General features: G+C 47.8%; 1 protein-coding gene across 1 annotated transcript in view; it reads left to right on the top strand.

The window, feature by feature from the left end:
- Positions 1–17,500, top strand: part of erbb3a (erb-b2 receptor tyrosine kinase 3a) — a gene marked incomplete at both ends in the record, with an annotated part of 25,442 nt that overhangs the window by 6,447 nt on the left and 1,495 nt on the right. The window contains 26 exons of the mRNA XM_080548582.1: positions 773–930; positions 2,085–2,271; positions 3,655–3,780; positions 3,983–4,048; positions 4,282–4,400; positions 5,079–5,220; positions 5,635–5,748; positions 6,166–6,283; positions 6,805–6,878; positions 7,073–7,163; positions 8,759–8,976; positions 9,462–9,594; positions 10,328–10,421; positions 10,963–11,117; positions 12,244–12,297; positions 12,549–12,690; positions 13,197–13,316; positions 13,640–13,738; positions 13,985–14,170; positions 14,465–14,620; positions 14,781–14,856; positions 15,056–15,202; positions 15,419–15,516; positions 16,085–16,267; positions 16,401–16,469; positions 17,028–17,289. Of these exons, the coding sequence (XP_080404708.1) occupies positions 773–930; positions 2,085–2,271; positions 3,655–3,780; positions 3,983–4,048; positions 4,282–4,400; positions 5,079–5,220; positions 5,635–5,748; positions 6,166–6,283; positions 6,805–6,878; positions 7,073–7,163; positions 8,759–8,976; positions 9,462–9,594; positions 10,328–10,421; positions 10,963–11,117; positions 12,244–12,297; positions 12,549–12,690; positions 13,197–13,316; positions 13,640–13,738; positions 13,985–14,170; positions 14,465–14,620; positions 14,781–14,856; positions 15,056–15,202; positions 15,419–15,516; positions 16,085–16,267; positions 16,401–16,469; positions 17,028–17,289 (3,387 nt within the window). The remainder of the gene's footprint in view (positions 1–772; positions 931–2,084; positions 2,272–3,654; positions 3,781–3,982; positions 4,049–4,281; positions 4,401–5,078; positions 5,221–5,634; positions 5,749–6,165; positions 6,284–6,804; positions 6,879–7,072; positions 7,164–8,758; positions 8,977–9,461; positions 9,595–10,327; positions 10,422–10,962; positions 11,118–12,243; positions 12,298–12,548; positions 12,691–13,196; positions 13,317–13,639; positions 13,739–13,984; positions 14,171–14,464; positions 14,621–14,780; positions 14,857–15,055; positions 15,203–15,418; positions 15,517–16,084; positions 16,268–16,400; positions 16,470–17,027; positions 17,290–17,500) is intronic.

The raw sequence follows: 17,500 nt of genomic DNA, 5'->3' as shown, positions 1-17,500 counted from the left end.
AAGTCTGTGTTGTAAGTCTGTGTATGTTCAATTTCTATCCAGTTCAACACAGTAACGCTGTGTCTCTAGTATTTCTCTGTGTATAGATAACCTATTCATGTCTTCCTAAGAACACATATACAACAAAACAGTAACTGCCAGTCAAAAACTTGAGGAAATATAGAGTGAGTCTCTCTTCCTTCCCCTCTCTCTCTCTCTCTCTCTCTCTCTCTCTCTCTCTCTCTCTCTCTCTCTCTCTCTCTCTCTCTCTCTCTCTCTCTCTCTCTCTCTCTCTCTCTCTCTCTCTCTCTCTCTCTCTCTCTCTCTCTCTTTCTCCATCCCCCCCCCCCCCTTCTCTCTCTGGACATCTGGCTCAGATTTGAATAGCAAAGCAGTGTCTCTGTTCTAGTGACATTGAAAGACTGAACTCCCACAGTCTCACTACAAACAAGGCCTGGTATGTTTGCCCCAGAGAAAGACTTGCCCTGTACTACAGTAGCGCTGGGCTCAGCTTGTTTTTACACTACGACTCGCAATTAGCATGAACTAACACTTATTGTCCCACGGCTGCCATCTTGTGTTCTGGTTTGTAAGCTTGTGTGATCGACAACATAAACATTTATTTGAGTAGCCTCCAAGACATGCACACAACTCAGTTACGTTTTTATTTAAGTTGTATTCATCCAGGTTAGACTCATTGAGATACAAAACTCATTTTCATTTGAGTATTTCAGGTGAAATCATTAGAATTGCGAGATCTTAATTGACCATAATATATCCCCTTTCTTTCCAGTGGTGGTATGTTCCGGCACCCAGAATGCACTGAGCGTGACAGGGACTTCAGAGATGCAGTACAGACTGATGAAGGACATGTACACCGGCTGTGAGATCGTCATGGGCAACCTGGAGATCACCATGATGGAACACTGGCGAGACTTCTCCTTCCTGCAGGTAAGGGCTTGAACAGGTGTTGGTGAGACTTAGAAAGAAACTCCATGTGTGTTTGTGTCTGGTATGGAGGAGGGGGTGCTGCGTGCGCATGTGTGTTTGTTTGTGTGCGCACGTGCATGCCTGCATGTGTGTGTGTGTGTGTGTATGTGTGTGTGTGTTTGTGTTTGCGTGGGTGTGTGTGTGTGTGTGTGTGGGTGTGTGTGTGTGTTTTTGCATGTGTGTATGTGTGTGCATGGGTGCGTGCGTGTGTTTGTCTGAGTTGAGACAAAAACACAAGGAGACACTGTGCGACAGTTGTTGCATGTCAAGCAGAAGACAGCAGTCGGAGATAGACAGATAGTAGTAACCACACCAGTTCACAGTCACACAAAGACACCAGCTACAGTCATTAAAGACACCAGCCACCTTGCCTATGCACTATTCACATTCCTCCCATCCCGAAAACGCTATTGAAGTATCAACACACACACCACCACCCGCCTCAGAAATAGTTTCTTCCCACAGGCAGTTAGGTTGCTGAACAGCTGAACCCTGCGCACTGCACTTGGCACTTTACACCCTGCACTAAGCACCTTCTACTGTATTGTTGTTTTGTTTGTATTGTGGACGATGTTCGTTGTGTGCGATACTACAGAGAGAGAGACGAGGCTGAAGAATGTCATTGTATTAATACACATGACAATAAACTTGTGAACTTGAACTGGAATGTAAGATGTCAATACACTTGGGTTCCGCCGCTGCCAACAGTGGGTTTCAATACACTCTGGGTTTCACAGCTGCCAATGCTGAACACACTATCAGGCATCAGGTCACAGACTTCCCTGGAGGGCACAGAGGACCAAAACAGACCTCTTATCACTGTCTCCGGTGGATGATGTCATTGTCTCGTGTACACAATGAGCTCCCTCACGGCTCCCAGTAAGACCTCACCTACTGCGCCACCAGTCAGTCAGCATGACTAATATGCTCTCTCTTTCTCTCTCTCTCTCTCTCTCTCCCCCCATCTCTCTCTCTCTCTCTCTCCCCTCCCATCTCTCTCTCTCCCCTCCCATCTCTCTCTCTCCCCCCCATCTCTCTCTCTCTCTCCTTCTCTCTCTCTCTCCCCCCCCATCTCTCTCTCTCTCTCTCTCTCTCTCTTTCTTTCCCCCCTGCAGTCTATCAGAGAGGTAACAGGCTACATCCTGATAGCCATCAACCAGTTCAATAGGCTTCCCCTGGACCAGCTGCGGGTCATCAGAGGCACCACTCTGTACGAGGAGCGCTTCGCCCTCGCCGTGCTCGTCAACTACCAGAAGGACGGTCAATACGGACTGCAGGAGCTGGGCCTCACACACCTCACAGGTACACACACACACACACACTCTCACACACACACACACACACACACACACACACACGCGCACACACACACACACACACACACACACACACACACACACACACACACACACACTGCAGGAGCTGGGCCTCACATTCCTCACAGGTACAGATATATACACACGCGACACGCACATTTACATTCTCCTTTTACATGACCTGTTTGGCATTTAGCAGACGCCCTTATCTGTGTATCTGTCACCTTACTTGTCTCGGTAAGTGAATCAGTGCATCAGACATCGCAAGGAAAAGAAATCTATGGGCCAGGGGCCATCGGCAGTCACACACACACACGCACACACACGCACACACACACACACACACACACACACATACACATCTTAAGGTAGAAATAATGGTAGTGACGATGCACACACACAAATTCTTCTGGTGATGAATCAGCATGAACAACAGCATGTCATCCAGAGAATGCCAGTAGCTGACTTTTATGGTCCTGTCCTAGTAAAGTGTCGCTAACAAATGAAAGGCATGCCACTACTATGCCTGTACACACACACACACACACACACACACACACACATACACACACACACACACACACACACACACTCACACACACACACACACACACACACACACATAATCTTGTGTCCTAGTGCTGGCCCTGTCCTGTAAAGTGTCAGTGACAAATGAAAGGCTATAGCCCTCCCTTTCTGACGTGAATTCTTCTGTATTGTAATCTTTTGAGTTGTTTTGTTAGTGTGTGTGTGTGTGTGTGTGTGTGTGTGTGTGTGTGTGTGTGTGGGAGGCTGGACAGAAGGAGAGCCTGCCTGGCAGGTTGGATGTTACTGTTGGTGATCCCACACCCACATACTGTAGTAGTAGGACCACACCCTCAGAGGACATAAGCGTCATGGATACAGCACAAGGGAAGGGGGGTACAAGAATGGTGTGTGTGTGTGTGTGTGTGTGTGTGTGTGTGTGTGTGTGTGTGTGTGTGTGTGTGGTACTGTTCAGTATGAGCAGACTTCATAATGGGAAGTCCCTGGAATGCCCTTTACCTCTACATGTACCCAACTGCCATGTAACCTAAGCTCATTGAGGAAGTGGAGAGTGAGACACTAGACCTTTTGAACAGGTTACTCACCAACATGTCCTGACTCGCTTCACCTCCACTAGGATTATCTTTACTAGCAACTGTAAACTAATATTAGTGTGTCTTTTCTGTTTGTCGATTTATGTGTGTGCGTGCGTGTGTGTGTGTGTGTGTGTGCGTGCGTGAGTGTGTGTGTGTGTGTGTGTGTGTGTGTGCGTGTGTGTGTGTGTGTGTGTGTGTGTGTGTGTGTGTGTGTGTGTGTGTGTGTCTGTGTGTGTGTGTGTGTACAGAGATACTGGAGGGAGGGGTCCAGATCATTCAGAATAAGTTCCTGAGCTTCGCCCCTCAGGTGAACTGGCTGGACATCGTGAAGGACGGAGCTTCAGAGGTCGTCATCAATGAGAACGGGCCAGAAGGTGAGTAGTAGAGTAGGTGGGAAGAAAGGGAGCCAGAGGACTGATATGGAGAACGTGTGCCACTTGCTTGGTGAACGGATAGAGAGATTTTAAGATGAGATCAAATCTTAGATTGTATGATTTTGAGAGTAAAGGTATGTATCATGTATGTTTAGTGCAGTATGACTTTTTTGGACACTGACTGTGTTTGTGGTACCCTCAGAGCCTTGTGATGAGTCGTGCGGTCGGGGACCGTGTTGGGGACCCAGTAATGACACCTGCCAGATCTGTGAGTCGCCTCCACCTGCCTTGCAACACAGGTCTCATCTGTCTCGTCTCATTGATCCAATGAAATTACCTCACTGCCACAACATTTGTCTGACTCAAAGTCCCTCCCCTTCTCTCTACCTCCCTCCCTCCCTCCTTCTCTCTCTCTCTCTCCCTTTCTCTCTCTCTCTCTCTCTCCCTCCCCCTCTGTCTCCCCCCAAACACCCTCTCTCTCCCTCTCTCTCTCTCTTTCAGTGACAAAGACGGTGTGTGCCCCTCAGTGTAATGGCCGCTGCTTCGGGACGAGCCCCAGTGAGTGCTGTCATATGGAGTGTGCCGGAGGGTGTACCGGACCCCTGGATACTAACTGCTTTGTGAGTCCATCATGACATACAGAACACTGACTAGAAGTCCATGACCACAAGCTATGTCATAAAGCTGTGCATCTATGTCATAAAGCTGTGCATCTATGTCATAAAGCTGTGCATCTATGTCATAAAGCTGTGCACTATGTCATAAAGCTGTGCACCTATGTCATAAAGCTGTACATCTATGTCATAAAGCTGTGCATCTATGTCATAAAGCTGTGCACTATGTCATAAAGCTGTGCATCTATGTCATAAAGCTGTGCACTATGTCATAAAGCTGTGCACAATGTCATAAAGCGGCTACCTATCCTCCACCGTAGCCTGAAGACCCATCTCTATCTTAATTGTCCCTCCTAAAGACCTCCTCATCCCCACTTACACTTACGTACAGTTACTATATAAAATAAAACATTTTTAAAAAGATCATTGTTCTTCTCGCATTGTAACTGCCAATGGCCCCAGGCCATAGCCTAGATTAGATCTCATGATGACTGATGGATAGATGATTCACTTACTTACAGAAAAATGTATTTACTGTAAGTCGCTTTGCATAAAGGCCTGCTAAATGCCAAACATCTGACTCATACAATGCTCTTACACTATAATGCCATATTGAATAGTGGTTGGATCAAATTCAAATAAAGCTGTGCATCTCCTATAACGGTGTGTGTCCCTTTTTTACAGGCCTGCCGGAACTTCAACAACTCTGGTTCCTGTGTCCCCCAATGTCCCCAGACCCTCATCTACAACAAACACACCTTCAAGTTGGAGCCCAATCCCAGCGCCAAGTACCAGTATGGCTCCATCTGCGTGGCCCAATGCCCCAGTGAGTTCCTCCGCCCACACCCACCCAGTCCTGCCCCCACACCCACCCAGTCCTCCCCCCTCACCCACCCAGTCCTCCCCCCTCACCCACCCAGTCCTCCCCCCACACCCACCCAGTCCTCCCCCCTCACCCACCCAGTCCTCCCCCCACACCCACCCAGTCCTCCCCCCTCACCCACCCAGTCCTCCCCCCTCACCCACCCAGTCCTCCCCCCACCCCACCCAGCTGCTCTACCCACTCCACTCCCGTTCATTCTCCTCAGCTCATTCTATCTGTCTTTACATTTATGGTCCTCCTGGCTGCCCTTTCCCCCCTGTTAAATTCTCCCTATCTCACTTGTTCTGAATCATCTTTTTTTGCTCACGCTGCTTTTCCCCATTGACTTTGACTCCACATCACCTGTTTCTCCCTCAGCTAACTTTGTGGTGGACGGGAGCTCGTGTGTGAGCAGCTGCCCCCCGGATAAGACCGAGGTGGAGAGGAAAGGAGTGAAGAGGTGTGAGCCTTGTGGAGGCCTCTGTCCCAAAGGTACCCTACTGTCTACACCCCCCCCCATCGTCTCAACTATCACTGCCCCCTTCCTCCCCACGAGTGTGTGAGTGCACCACCTATCATCATCTTGTTTTAACCAATCCCCTTCCTCTCTTCTCCTCTCCTCCCTTCTCCTCCCCTCCCCTCTCCTCTCCTCTCCTCTCCTCTTCTCCCCTCCCCTCCCCTCCCCTCCCCTCCCCTCCCCTCTCCTCTCCCCTCCTCTCCTCTCCTCCCCTCCCCTCCCCTCCCCTCCCCTCTCCTCTCCCCTCCCCTCCCCTCCCCTCCCCTCTCCTCTCCTTTCCTCTCCTCCTCTCCCCTCTCCTCTCCTCTCCTCTCCTCTCCTCTCCTCCCCTCCTCTCCCCTCTCCTCTCCTCTCCTCTCCTCTCCTCTCCTCTCCTCCCCTCTCCTCCCTAGCTTGCAGAGGCACAGGTACAGCCAACAGACAGACAGTGGACTCGCTGAACATCGACAGCTTCATCAACTGCACCAAGATCCAGGGTAGCCTTCACTTCCTGGTGACTGGGATCCACGGGTGAGTGACAGGAACATGGTCCAATCCCCTGGTAGAATACCCAGGGGGTTTATAAGGGCACTGCCTTGACTGTATTAGGCACGGTTATGTGCTTTTTGCATCCCCACAGCGTCAGTGACTTCAGTGTCAGTGACTTGGTAAAAAATGTCATTGCATGTGTCATTGCATCGAGTTGAGGCATCCCCCCCTCAACTCGAGTGCTGGCAGTCAAAGCCGACTCAAAGTTCTCTCTGGTTCCAGTCGGCCAACGACGGCTCGACCCACAAGGATTTAAAAGCTTGGCCAGCCTGACAGTCAGGAGCTGTGATTGTCGAGCAGCTCACCACCACTCCATTGTTTGGTCGTCATCCGGTGTGGATGTTGTGATTCGAGCTTTGTGTTTGATCTGTGTTTTGAGAGAGGCCCGAGCAGTGTTTAGAACACTCGGGTCAGGTAAAGTTGAACATCGTCTTTGTTGTTGACTGATATAAACAGGCACGGTTGATCATCTCGGTCTAATTTGTGTTCTTCTCAACACACAGTGACCCGTACAACAACATCACAGCTCTGGACCCGGAGAAACTGAAAATCTTTCGAACAGTGCGAGAGATCACAGGTGCGTGTGTATGTGTGTGTGTGTGCCTGCTTGGCTGCCTGCCTGCCTGTCTGTTTGTATGTCTGTCTGTCTGTTTAAGTTAGAATGAGTGAGTTGTATGTAGAATGAGTGAGTTGTATATACTGTATATATTTACATGTATTTGTGTTGTGTATAACTTGTGGTGCTTCTAACACACCATCTTGGGTTACCAGACATCCTGAGTATCCAGTCATGGCCTGAAACCATGTCTAATCTGTCGGTGTTCTCCAACCTGACAACTATACAGGGCAGAGCGCTTTACAGGTGACCAATCCGTCTCACTGACATCGGGTGCGTTCGTAAATTCGCTCTGAGAGCGCCCCGGAGCGCACACTGGGTCATAAATAAACGTCAGAAAGGGACCAAGTAATTCGATTGGACAAGAGGCATTCCATGAGATGCTGATCTGATTTCCAGAATGAATTTACGAACGCAGCCATTATCTACATACATCACGTGTGTGTGCCTGTTTGTCTTAACTCAATATTTCTTTCACTTTAGTTTCTACAGTACTGTACGTCTACTGTAGCACTGACCCATGTCTCCTATTCTGTTTAACTGCATTGTAGACTAGACCTCAATACGCATGTGTGTTTGTTTCTCATTGTCAACACATCTTTCCCTCTCATCCTCTCGACCTCTTTCCCTCTCTCTCCCTCCCTCCTCCTCTCTCCCTTTCCTTCCCTCCTCTTTCCCTCCCGTCACTCTCTCTCTCTCTCTCTCTCTTTTGTTTGTGTCATCAGAGGAGTGAGCTCTAAAAGGTACAGTACGTGTGTCACCCACCTGTTCCTACTAATTCATGTCTAATCTTATCTATGTATGCCAAAACGCCTTCCTAACGTGTAATCAACGTATAATCAGCTCTGTCCTATCCGTCGTCCCGTTATCGCTAAGGGAACTGATAAGACAACGTCTTCCTGACACAGACACTGTGTTTCCTTCTCTATCTACTAGTAGATGTCATGTTCATGATTCTCACGTTACTCTTTCCTGGGGAATAGCTACATGGTGTGGTGAGACGGTTGTGTGATTAATAATGATTCATTCATTTCAGAGGTGGTGGGAGGCAGTTTTTTTTTAATGATGTCAAGAATCACACAGTGGAGGCTGCAAGCTAGGGCCTGTTGGGCCAACGGTAGGCCCCGCCCACACCGCTCATTGGCCCACCCAAAATGGGGGCGTTCCAATCTCAAAAGCCAAAGAGAATGAATGTAGACAGTCTCACGTTGATCAAATCAAATGTTGACAACCAATCCAAAATGTGTTCTACTAAAGGGTGCCTTCCATTTAACTGACGTCACTGGTCACTGGAGGCTACCATTGATGGATAGGGTATAGCTTTCTGTACAATTGACTGTAACGTTATTAGCCTATACTTGTAATGAATTGGAGGTAATTGTTATTTTTAATGTATTGTTGTAGCGTTGCCTGCAGAGTTTTTTGTATTGTTGTTGCATTGATTTCATTATGGCATTTGTGATGATGAGATCTTTGATATAGTCTAGCATGTATGAGCTATAATGTTGGCCTGGAATAGCGTAAAATCATGCTTAAACCGACATCACCTCAACCCCCCCCCCCCCAAAAAAAAATACACCCACCACAAAACCTATCCATGTGCGCCCCAGGAAGAGTACCTGATGTTTTGCATAAGCTAATGCTTAAATCAAATCAAATCAAATCAAATATCCTTTATTCTCCCCGTAAGATGATTGATTTTCCCAGCACCAGTCTACATTTCTGGAGATGACCTTTTCCTTGTCCTTTCACGCTGATTGTGCTCTACTCTCTGCCTGACCTTCGACCCTGCCTCCCCTCCTCTCCCTGTACACTTCCGTGACGACCCTCCTCTTCTTCAGGGGTTACTCGCTGCTTGTGATGAAGATCCCCTCCCTCACCTCGCTGGGGCTGCGCTCGCTGCGCAGGATGAACGACGGCGGCGTCTACATCACAGGAAACAGGAAGCTGTGCTACCACAACACCGTCAACTGGACACGCCTCTTCAGCAGCAGCTCCCGGCCACAGCGCCGCCAGAAGAACATCGACATCAAGGACAACAGGCCGGAGAGCCAGTGTGGTGAGAGTGGGAGCTGTGTGTGTGTGTGTGTGTGTGTGGTGAGAGTGGGAGCTGTGTGTGTGTGTGTGTGTGTGTGTGTGTGTGTGTGTGTGTGTGTGTGGTGAGAGTGGGAGCTGTGTGTGTGTGTGTGTGTGTGTGTGTGTGTGTGTGTGTGTGTGTGTGTGTGTGTGTGTGGTGAGAGTGGGAGCTGTGTGTGTGTGTCGGTGTGTGTGTGTGTGTGTGTGTGTGTGTGTGTGTGTGTGTGAGTGTGTGTGTCTGTGCGTGTGTGTGTGTGGTTGCTTATGTGTGTGCATGTGTGTGTGTGTATCAGCAGCACTAGCAGAATATATATTGTATATTGCAACATTGAAGATAATGAAAAATGCATAACTTGAACTGGATTTACTAATGGGTTCTTGTGTATCTTATGGTGTGTGTGTGTGTGTGTGTGTATGTGTGTGTGTGTGTGTATGTGTGTGTGTGTGTGTGTGTGTGTGTGTGTGCAGTTGCGGAGGGGCATGTGTGTGACCCCATGTGTTCCGCTGAGGGGTGTTGGGGCGCCGGGCCGGACCAGTGCCAGTCCTGTAAGAACTACAGCCGGAAGGGAACCTGCGTGCCAACCTGCATGTTCCTCAAAGGGTCAGCACTGCACTCAGAACATTGTATACCTTTATTTGAGTTATTTATAAATAAAAGGTTATTTATACCTCTGGAACGCCCTCCCCCCTGACCTGAGAGCCGTTCCCTCAGAACTCACTTTTTAGGCAGGCCGCCAGCCACCTATAGCCATCTGATGTTCCTGTTTATGTTCTGTTTATGTTGTCCCTTGTGGGGTGTTCCTCCGGGGGGTTTTTTCATTTTAATCCTTGATGTTTTGATTGCACATTTCTTATTTTTGATGTAAAGCACCCTGTGCATCCGTGCTGTGAAGGGCGCTATAGAAATAAAGTTTTACTTACTTTACTTACTTACTTTCATACCTTCATCATACGTATTGTAGACGTGTATGCATGGCCAGTAGCCTATGCCCTAATGTGTGTACTGACATGTACAGTATGTCAGGGTTGCCAACTCTCCCGCTTCTAGGCGTGTGACACACAACTCTATCGAAACTTATTCGACTTATTCCAAAAATATAATAGTTTAATAGAGTTTCCCTGGAGCAAACATCAGAGAGTAGTTTAAGATGCAGCATCCGGTTTTTCTAAAAACTCTAGAGTCGTGCGTCACACCCCTAGAGGCGTGAGAGTTGGCAACCCTGGTGTGTATATATGTGCACGTGTTTCTGCCTCTGTGCCTCTGCTTCCTTGTGAGTCTATGTGTCTGTATGTTGAATTTGTGAACCCCCCCTCTGTCTCCTCTCTCTTCCCAGCGAGAGGCGGGAGTTTTCGAGCCCAAAAGGCGAGTGTATACTCTGTCACCCTGAATGTGAGGTCCAGAGGGGAAAGCGCACCTGCACTGGCCCGGTATGTTCACCGCTATCTTCTGGCATTAGACTTGTCTCAATACATATACCTGTCTCTCTCCAGGGTGAGGCTTAGGGTTAGGGTACAGTACAATCTGGCCTAACATGCTTAAGTTCCATGAGCTCAGAGTGAAGTTGAAGACCCGTCTCTTCAGGCAACACCTTAACTGTTCCTCCTAAGATCTCTTCATCCCCTCTACCACCCTCTACAGTTTCTCTACTGTAAATGAATCAATCTTAATAAATCTTCTAGCATTATGACTGCCAATGGCCCCTGGCCCTAGCATACATTACTTCTTCTTGTGATGACTGATGGATAGATTATTTACTTACTTAGACACATGTACTGGTTGTAAGTCACTTTAGATAAAGGCGTCTGCTAAACGCCCAAAAACGTAAATGTCAATGTAAGTTGAGTAAGTGCCAATTTGTGCCTCAAGCTCTCAGTCCAGTACTGCCACCTAGTGGATGAAAATATGGGTGTGAATATCATCATTATTATTATTATTATTATTATTAAACACACTTTCCTCTGTCGTTAGGGTGCGGACCAGTGTGTGGTGTGTGGAAGTCTGAGGGACGGTCCCCACTGCGTGTCCTCGTGTCCTGACGGGGTGATGGGGGAGAAGGGGCTCATCTTTAAATACCCCAACCACAAACGCAGCTGTGAACCCTGCCATCTCAACTGCACACAGGGGTGAGGCATGGGGCCTTACAATCGGGGAGTGGGGGGTTGCACTGTGTGTGTATGAGCGTACTGTGTGTTTGCCTGTTTTGTTAAAGCTGTGAACCTCTGTGGTTCAGTTGGTAGAGCGTGGTGGTGCTAACAGTGACATGGTTGGGGGTTTGATTCCCGTTGGGACCATATATACTGATAAATATATGCACTCACTGCAATGTAAGTTGCTTTGGATAAAAGCGTCAGCTAAATGGCATATACAGTATTATTATTATTATGATGCATTGGCAGTCTGTGACAGTGCGTGCACCTGCCAAGACCCTGCTCGTTGGCTATCTACTGTACTGCCTGGAAGCCGCAAGCTTTAAATGCAATTTTCTCAGTGCTGGAAGCCGACCTAAGCAACAGCAGCCTTTGTGTGCAAAAAAGTTTGTATTCTGATGATTTTTCTGATGATTTTTCCTAGTGAACGTCATGTTTGACATTACAGAGAGTCTTGTTTGGGGAATGAGGGGATTCGTTTGAAACGTTGTGTTTAGCGAATGTGATTGTCTCCACTGGATGGATCATGAACTGTGCTCGTAGTTCATAGAACAACAACTAAATAACAACTGCATTTCAGCCAAACAGGTCCAGCTAGTTTCAAAGTCATATAAGACATTCTCGCTGGATGAAAACCAAAAAAATGGTTGACAGATTCAGTATTTCCTTGCCTTGAGCAAGAGGAGGTAGAGAGGATGAGGCACTGTTCTGAATTGTCATTGCAATTCCCATCGCAGGGAAAATAGGGTGCTTATCCTGCGTATGGTGCCTTTAAATGTCTCTGTGTTACAGGAACAGTGGCTGGAAATTGTCCAAGACATTTCTGTTGACATTTTTGTTGACGTGACACCTTCTAATTTAATACCTATTCAGAATATATTACTAGTAACATGTTTATTGAAACACCTCCGGACATCTCCTTTTTTTCTTGCTTTGTTTCTTTTCCTTTTCACTTTTTTACCCATCTGTTTAGGGGTTATGCTAAGTTTCTTTGCCCTTTGTTTTACTCTTTAAGATGTAGATATGACGTTCCGTCCATGTCTATGCTGAAACCCAATAAATACTCTGTGATTAAAAAAAATGAATGTCTCTGTGTTGACAGGTGCTCGGGCCCTGGCATTGGCGCCTGTTCGGACCACAGCAGATCTACGGCGAGGTGAGTTTTCGTTTCCCTTGACCTCTCTTTTGACTCACCATGTAAATTAAAAAACTTACAAAAATATAGATTAAATTATATGAGACCCACATTACTCATCCAATAGACATTTGTAATATTTGGCTAGCGTCATGCTACGTCTGTGCTGAGGTGTTGTATCTACTCTCTACTCTCTACAGCCCAGCAGTGTTTGCGCTAGTGCATATCAGGTGGCGATTGGCTGATCTTGTCTCTCTTATTTCCCCGTCCAGCCAACCGACCGTGGGCATCATTCTCGGGGTGATTGCGGCCGCGTTCGTGGGGTTCTCCGTCTTTGTCATGAGTGTTCTGTACCGCCGCGGTCTCTCCATCCGCCGCAAGAGGGCGATGAGGAGATACCTGGAGAGTGGAGAGGTGGGGCAGAGGAGTGTGTGTGTGCGTGTGTGTGTGTGTGTGTGTGTGTGTGTGTGTGTGTGTGTGTGTGTCTGTGTGCGTGTGTCTGTGTGCGTGTGTCTGTGTGCGTGTGTCTGTGTGCGTGTGCGTGTGCGTGTGTGTGTGTGTTTGTTTGTTCAGCTCTATGATATGGAGTGTTTTGAGTGTGTGTGGGTATGTGTGTGTGTGTGTGTGTGTGTGTGTGTGTGTGTGTGTGCGTGCGCGTGTGTGTGTGTGTGTGTTTGTTTGTTCAGCTCTATGATATTGAGTGTTTGGTGTGTGGGTGTGTATATGTACAGTATGTGTATTTGTTCGGCTGTATGGTTTTTATAAATGTTTGGTGTGTGTGTGTGTGTGTGTATGCGTGGGTGGGTGTACTGATAATGTTCTGTAATAATAATAATAATAATAATAATAATACATTTTATTTTTAATGCACTTCACAAAAATAAATGTCAAAGTGCTAGCTACTGTGTGTGTGTCCATAGAGTTTTGAGCCGTTGGACCCTGGTGAAAAGGGGGGGAAGGTTCTCTGCCGCATCCTGAAGGTCACAGAGCTCCGTAAGCTCAAGCTGCTGGGAAACGGAGTGTTTGGCTCCGTCCACAAGGTGTGACATCATCGACCTTTGCCCTTTTAATGCCCCTGTTACATCATGACCTTTCACCCCTCTTACACTCAGAATATCAACCATGACACCACATATTTCTAATTTATTTTCTACAGTATGATTTATGTTTCATAATAAGGTAACACCCTACTTCTCTCCTCTCTGTCTCTCTCCTCCCTCTCTTTATATCTCTCTCTCCACCCCCCCTCCCCTATTCTCCTTCACTCTCTCTCTCTCTCTCTCTCTCTCTCTCTCTCTCTCTCTCTCTCTCTCTCTCTCTCTCTCTCTCTCTCTCTCTCTCTCTCTCTCTCTCTCTCTCTCAGGGCATTTGGATTCCTGAGGGGGACACAGTGAAGATCCCAGTGGCCATAAAGACTATTCATGATCGCACCGGGCGGCAGACCTTCCATGAGATCACAGATGTAAGAGAAACACACAGTACATATTAAAACTCCTTTCCATGTGGCCCTGGGTGGTCCCGTGGTCTAGCACCGCGGTCTACAGTGCACACTGTATGTTGGCAGAGGTTTGAATCATCCCATGCCCTGCTGACATGCCCTCTTCTCCTTACTTTCCTGTCTATCTTTACTCTCTCTATCAGATAAAACGAAAAATATGAGTGGGATTGTTTGATCTTGTTTACCAAATGTTGCTTCTAACCCCTGCAGCACATGATGGCGATAGGGAGCTTGGATCATGCTTATGTGGTCAGGCTCCTAGGTGTCTGTCCAGGTGCCAGTCTGCAACTGGTGACACAACTCAGCACACAGGGGTCCTTACTGGAGCACATCAGGCACCAGAGGGACAGCCTGAACCCTCAGAGACTTCTCAACTGGTGTGTGCAGATCGCCAAGGTGAGACACCCCCCCCCCCCCCTCCACTGTGTGTGTGTGTGTGTGTGTGTGTGTGTGTGTGTGTGTGTGTGTGTGTGTGTGTGTGTGTGTGAGAGTGTCAGTGTCAGTGTCAGTGTCAGTGTCAGTGTCAGTGTCAGTGTCAGTGTCAGTGTCAGTGTCAGTGTCAGTGTCAGTGTCAGTGTCAGTGTCAGTGTCAGACAGTGTCAGTGTCAGTGTGAGTGTCAGTGTGAGTGTGAGTGTGAGAGTGAGTGAGTGAGTGCGTCATTGTGATAAACATGTTTGTGTCTCTGTCAGGGTATGTATTACCTGGAAGAACACAGGATGGTCCACAGGAACCTAGCAGCCAGAAACGTTCTCCTGAAGAGCGATTACATCGTCCAGATCTCTGACTATGGCGTTGCAGACCTGCTCTACCCCGATGACAAGAAGTACTTCTACAACGAGGTCAAGGTCTGTACTTCTCCGATGGAGACATGGCATATTATTATGACACTTCTTAATTTACCTGGAATTAATTTTTTGTGACATGGTTGGACTGGTTGAACCGACAGAGGAGGTGTAATTCATAATGACATAATGTTCCCCCTGTGTCTTGTCTCTCTCACCACAGACACCCATCAAATGGATGGCCCTAGAAAGTATACTGTTCCGCAGATACACTCATCAAAGTGATGTCTGGAGCTATGGTGAGTCTATTAGTGTTTCATGAGGTGTGTGTGTGTGTGTGTGTGTGTGTGTGTGTGTGCGTGTGTGCCTGCGTGCATGTGCCTGCGTGCATGCCTGCCTGAGTGTGTGAGGTTATTGTATGTGTGCACATTAGCATAATTATTAGAGTTAGCATTATTGTTGTTTTACTCATTTCTATTTGATGTATCCTTCTCGCAGGTGTGACAGTGTGGGAGATGATGTCATACGGGGCGGAGCCCTACACCACTATGCGTCCGCAGGAAGTTCCAGATCTGCTGGAAAAGGGCGAGCGACTGTCCCAGCCTCAAATCTGCACTATAGATGTCTACATGGTCATGGTCAAATGTGAGTGACTGCCTACCATCTGTCCTTAGGCATTTACATTTGACATTTTTGGCATTTAGCAGACGCCTTATTCCAAAGCGACTTACAATCAATGCTCTGATAAGCATCACAAGTAGCTCCACTCAGACTGCCTAGCCAGTACACTCTTTATAACTACCGTACCACATTGCTGCATTTCTGTGTTCAACATCTGTCTCTTCTGTCCCTTGCTTCCAGGCTGGATGATTGACGAAAATGTCCGTCCAACCTTTAAGGAGCTGGCCAATGAGTTTACCAGAATGGCAAGAGACCCACCTCGATACCTTGTGATCAAGGTAATACAGAGGAGGCTGTTATCAGTAGCCATAACAAATACTCTTTTATCCTTTTGGGGGTTTTGTAAAGCATTTAGTATGTGCCTTCACTAAATCCATTCTCTCAGTTCAGACTTTCAATCAAGTCATGGTTAACTGTCTATTAACTTACACTTTGCATTTTTTTCAGCCCACTCTAACATATTGTATTATCTACATAAGGGGGTCATAGGTTTATGTAGGGTCATAAGGTCTATGCAGGATTAGACTTTGCTGGTTGCCTGGCATGCCCCCTTTTTTCACATCCTGACAGAATATTGTATAGGCTCAAGATGATGATTTATGACTGTACATTTTAGCCATTTAGCAGAAGCTTTTATGTAAAGCGATTTACAATTAGTGATTACAGTGACAGTCTCCTCTCCTAGAGTAATAAGTGCTAAGTGCTTTAGGGCACACCAGTGGTGGTGTTGTTCCCAGGTGGGATTTGAACCCATGACCTTCTGATCACCAGTTCAACTCACTATCCACTAGGCTAGCACTACCACCCCCCCCCCACAACAATAATTGTTCTTCCTATGTCCACCAGGGGGACTGCAGCCAATCAGACGCTGCTCCAGACGAGGCTCACCAGCGAGGCACAGAGCTGGACGACCTGGACGGGGGGCTGGAGGACCAGGAGGAGGGTCTGGGGGAGGGCATGTCCACACACCCTCACTACCTGTCCCAGGCCAGGAGCCTCCCTCGCCTCTCCCGAATAGACAGCCACAGGGTGAGAGGATATATATACTCATCCAGTTTACAACATGGCTGAACCAGATATGCATGATATACTGTGTGTGACAGGCAACAACTGTTTTTTTGACAATGTCCCTGGTGTCCTGTTCCTGTATTCCCCACCTCAGGGGGGCCTGACACCGTCTAACCTGGCTGCATACCTGCCCATGACCCCAGGAGTGGATACCCCAGGCCAGGTCAGTCTTTCCTTCTGTGACACTACTTTATCAGAATTTAGAATTTGAATTTTCTAGTTAGCAGACGCTTTTAATCCAAAGCGATTTACAATTACGAATTACAGGGACATTCCCCCTGGAGTAACTGAGGGCTAAGTGCCAAGTGCTAAGTGCCCCAAGGGCACACTAGTGGTGGTGTTTCAGGCGGGATTTTAACTTACAACCGATCCGATCACCAGTCCAAGTCACTATCCACTAGAAGTCATACATCAAATGCAACTCCAAGTGCTGAACATAAAAAACAAGATTAAGTTAAAAAAGGAACATGAGTTCAAACAAAAAGAACATGAAAATGTATTAATACAAAATACAACCCAATAAAACAAGAAATAGGAGAAAGGAAATAAGCGTAAAAGTGCAAGATGAAATAAACACACACTAGCTAAAAGCTAGGCAAAAAAACCACCTTCTCGAAACCCTTCTTGAAACCCATACCGTGTCTATCTCAGTGACGTTACTCATGCAGCACTGATGCGCTCAGTGATGTTACTCATCATCTCCCCATGTTTCCATGTGCAGCACGTGTGGCCGTTGTCGCGCTCTCGGCTTAACTCCGCCCGCACCGTGTCGGAGAGCTCTGAGGGGCGGGGCACCGTGGTGGAGCTCGAGATGTGCGAGGACTTTTCATTGGCTGGCAGCTTACGGAGGAAACGACACCGCGCGGACAGCGCCTACATGTCCCAGAGGGACAGCATGTCAGGGGGCCCCTCCCCCGACACAGAGGGGGAGGAGGACCAGAACGGTTACGTGCTCCCCGGGATGGGAGACAGCCCAGAGAGAGGTGATAAACCATCCACAGACAGCACACACCACATACTGGGGCGGCTGTGGCGCAGGAGGTAGAGCCGCTTTCTAATGATCGCAAGGTTGGCAGATCGGCGGTTCGAGCCCTGGCTGGCCACATGTCGAAGTGTCTTTGGGCAAGACACTGAACCCCAAATTGCTCCCGTGAGCGGGCCGGCGCCTTGCATGGTAGCTAGCCGCCGTTGGTG

This window comes from Nansenia antarctica (genome assembly GCF_963989245.1).
Source record: "Nansenia antarctica genome assembly, chromosome: 18".
In the NCBI taxonomy this organism is placed as follows: Eukaryota; Metazoa; Chordata; class Actinopteri; order Argentiniformes; family Microstomatidae; genus Nansenia; species Nansenia antarctica.
This window is presented reverse-complemented; position numbering and strand designations above follow the sequence as displayed.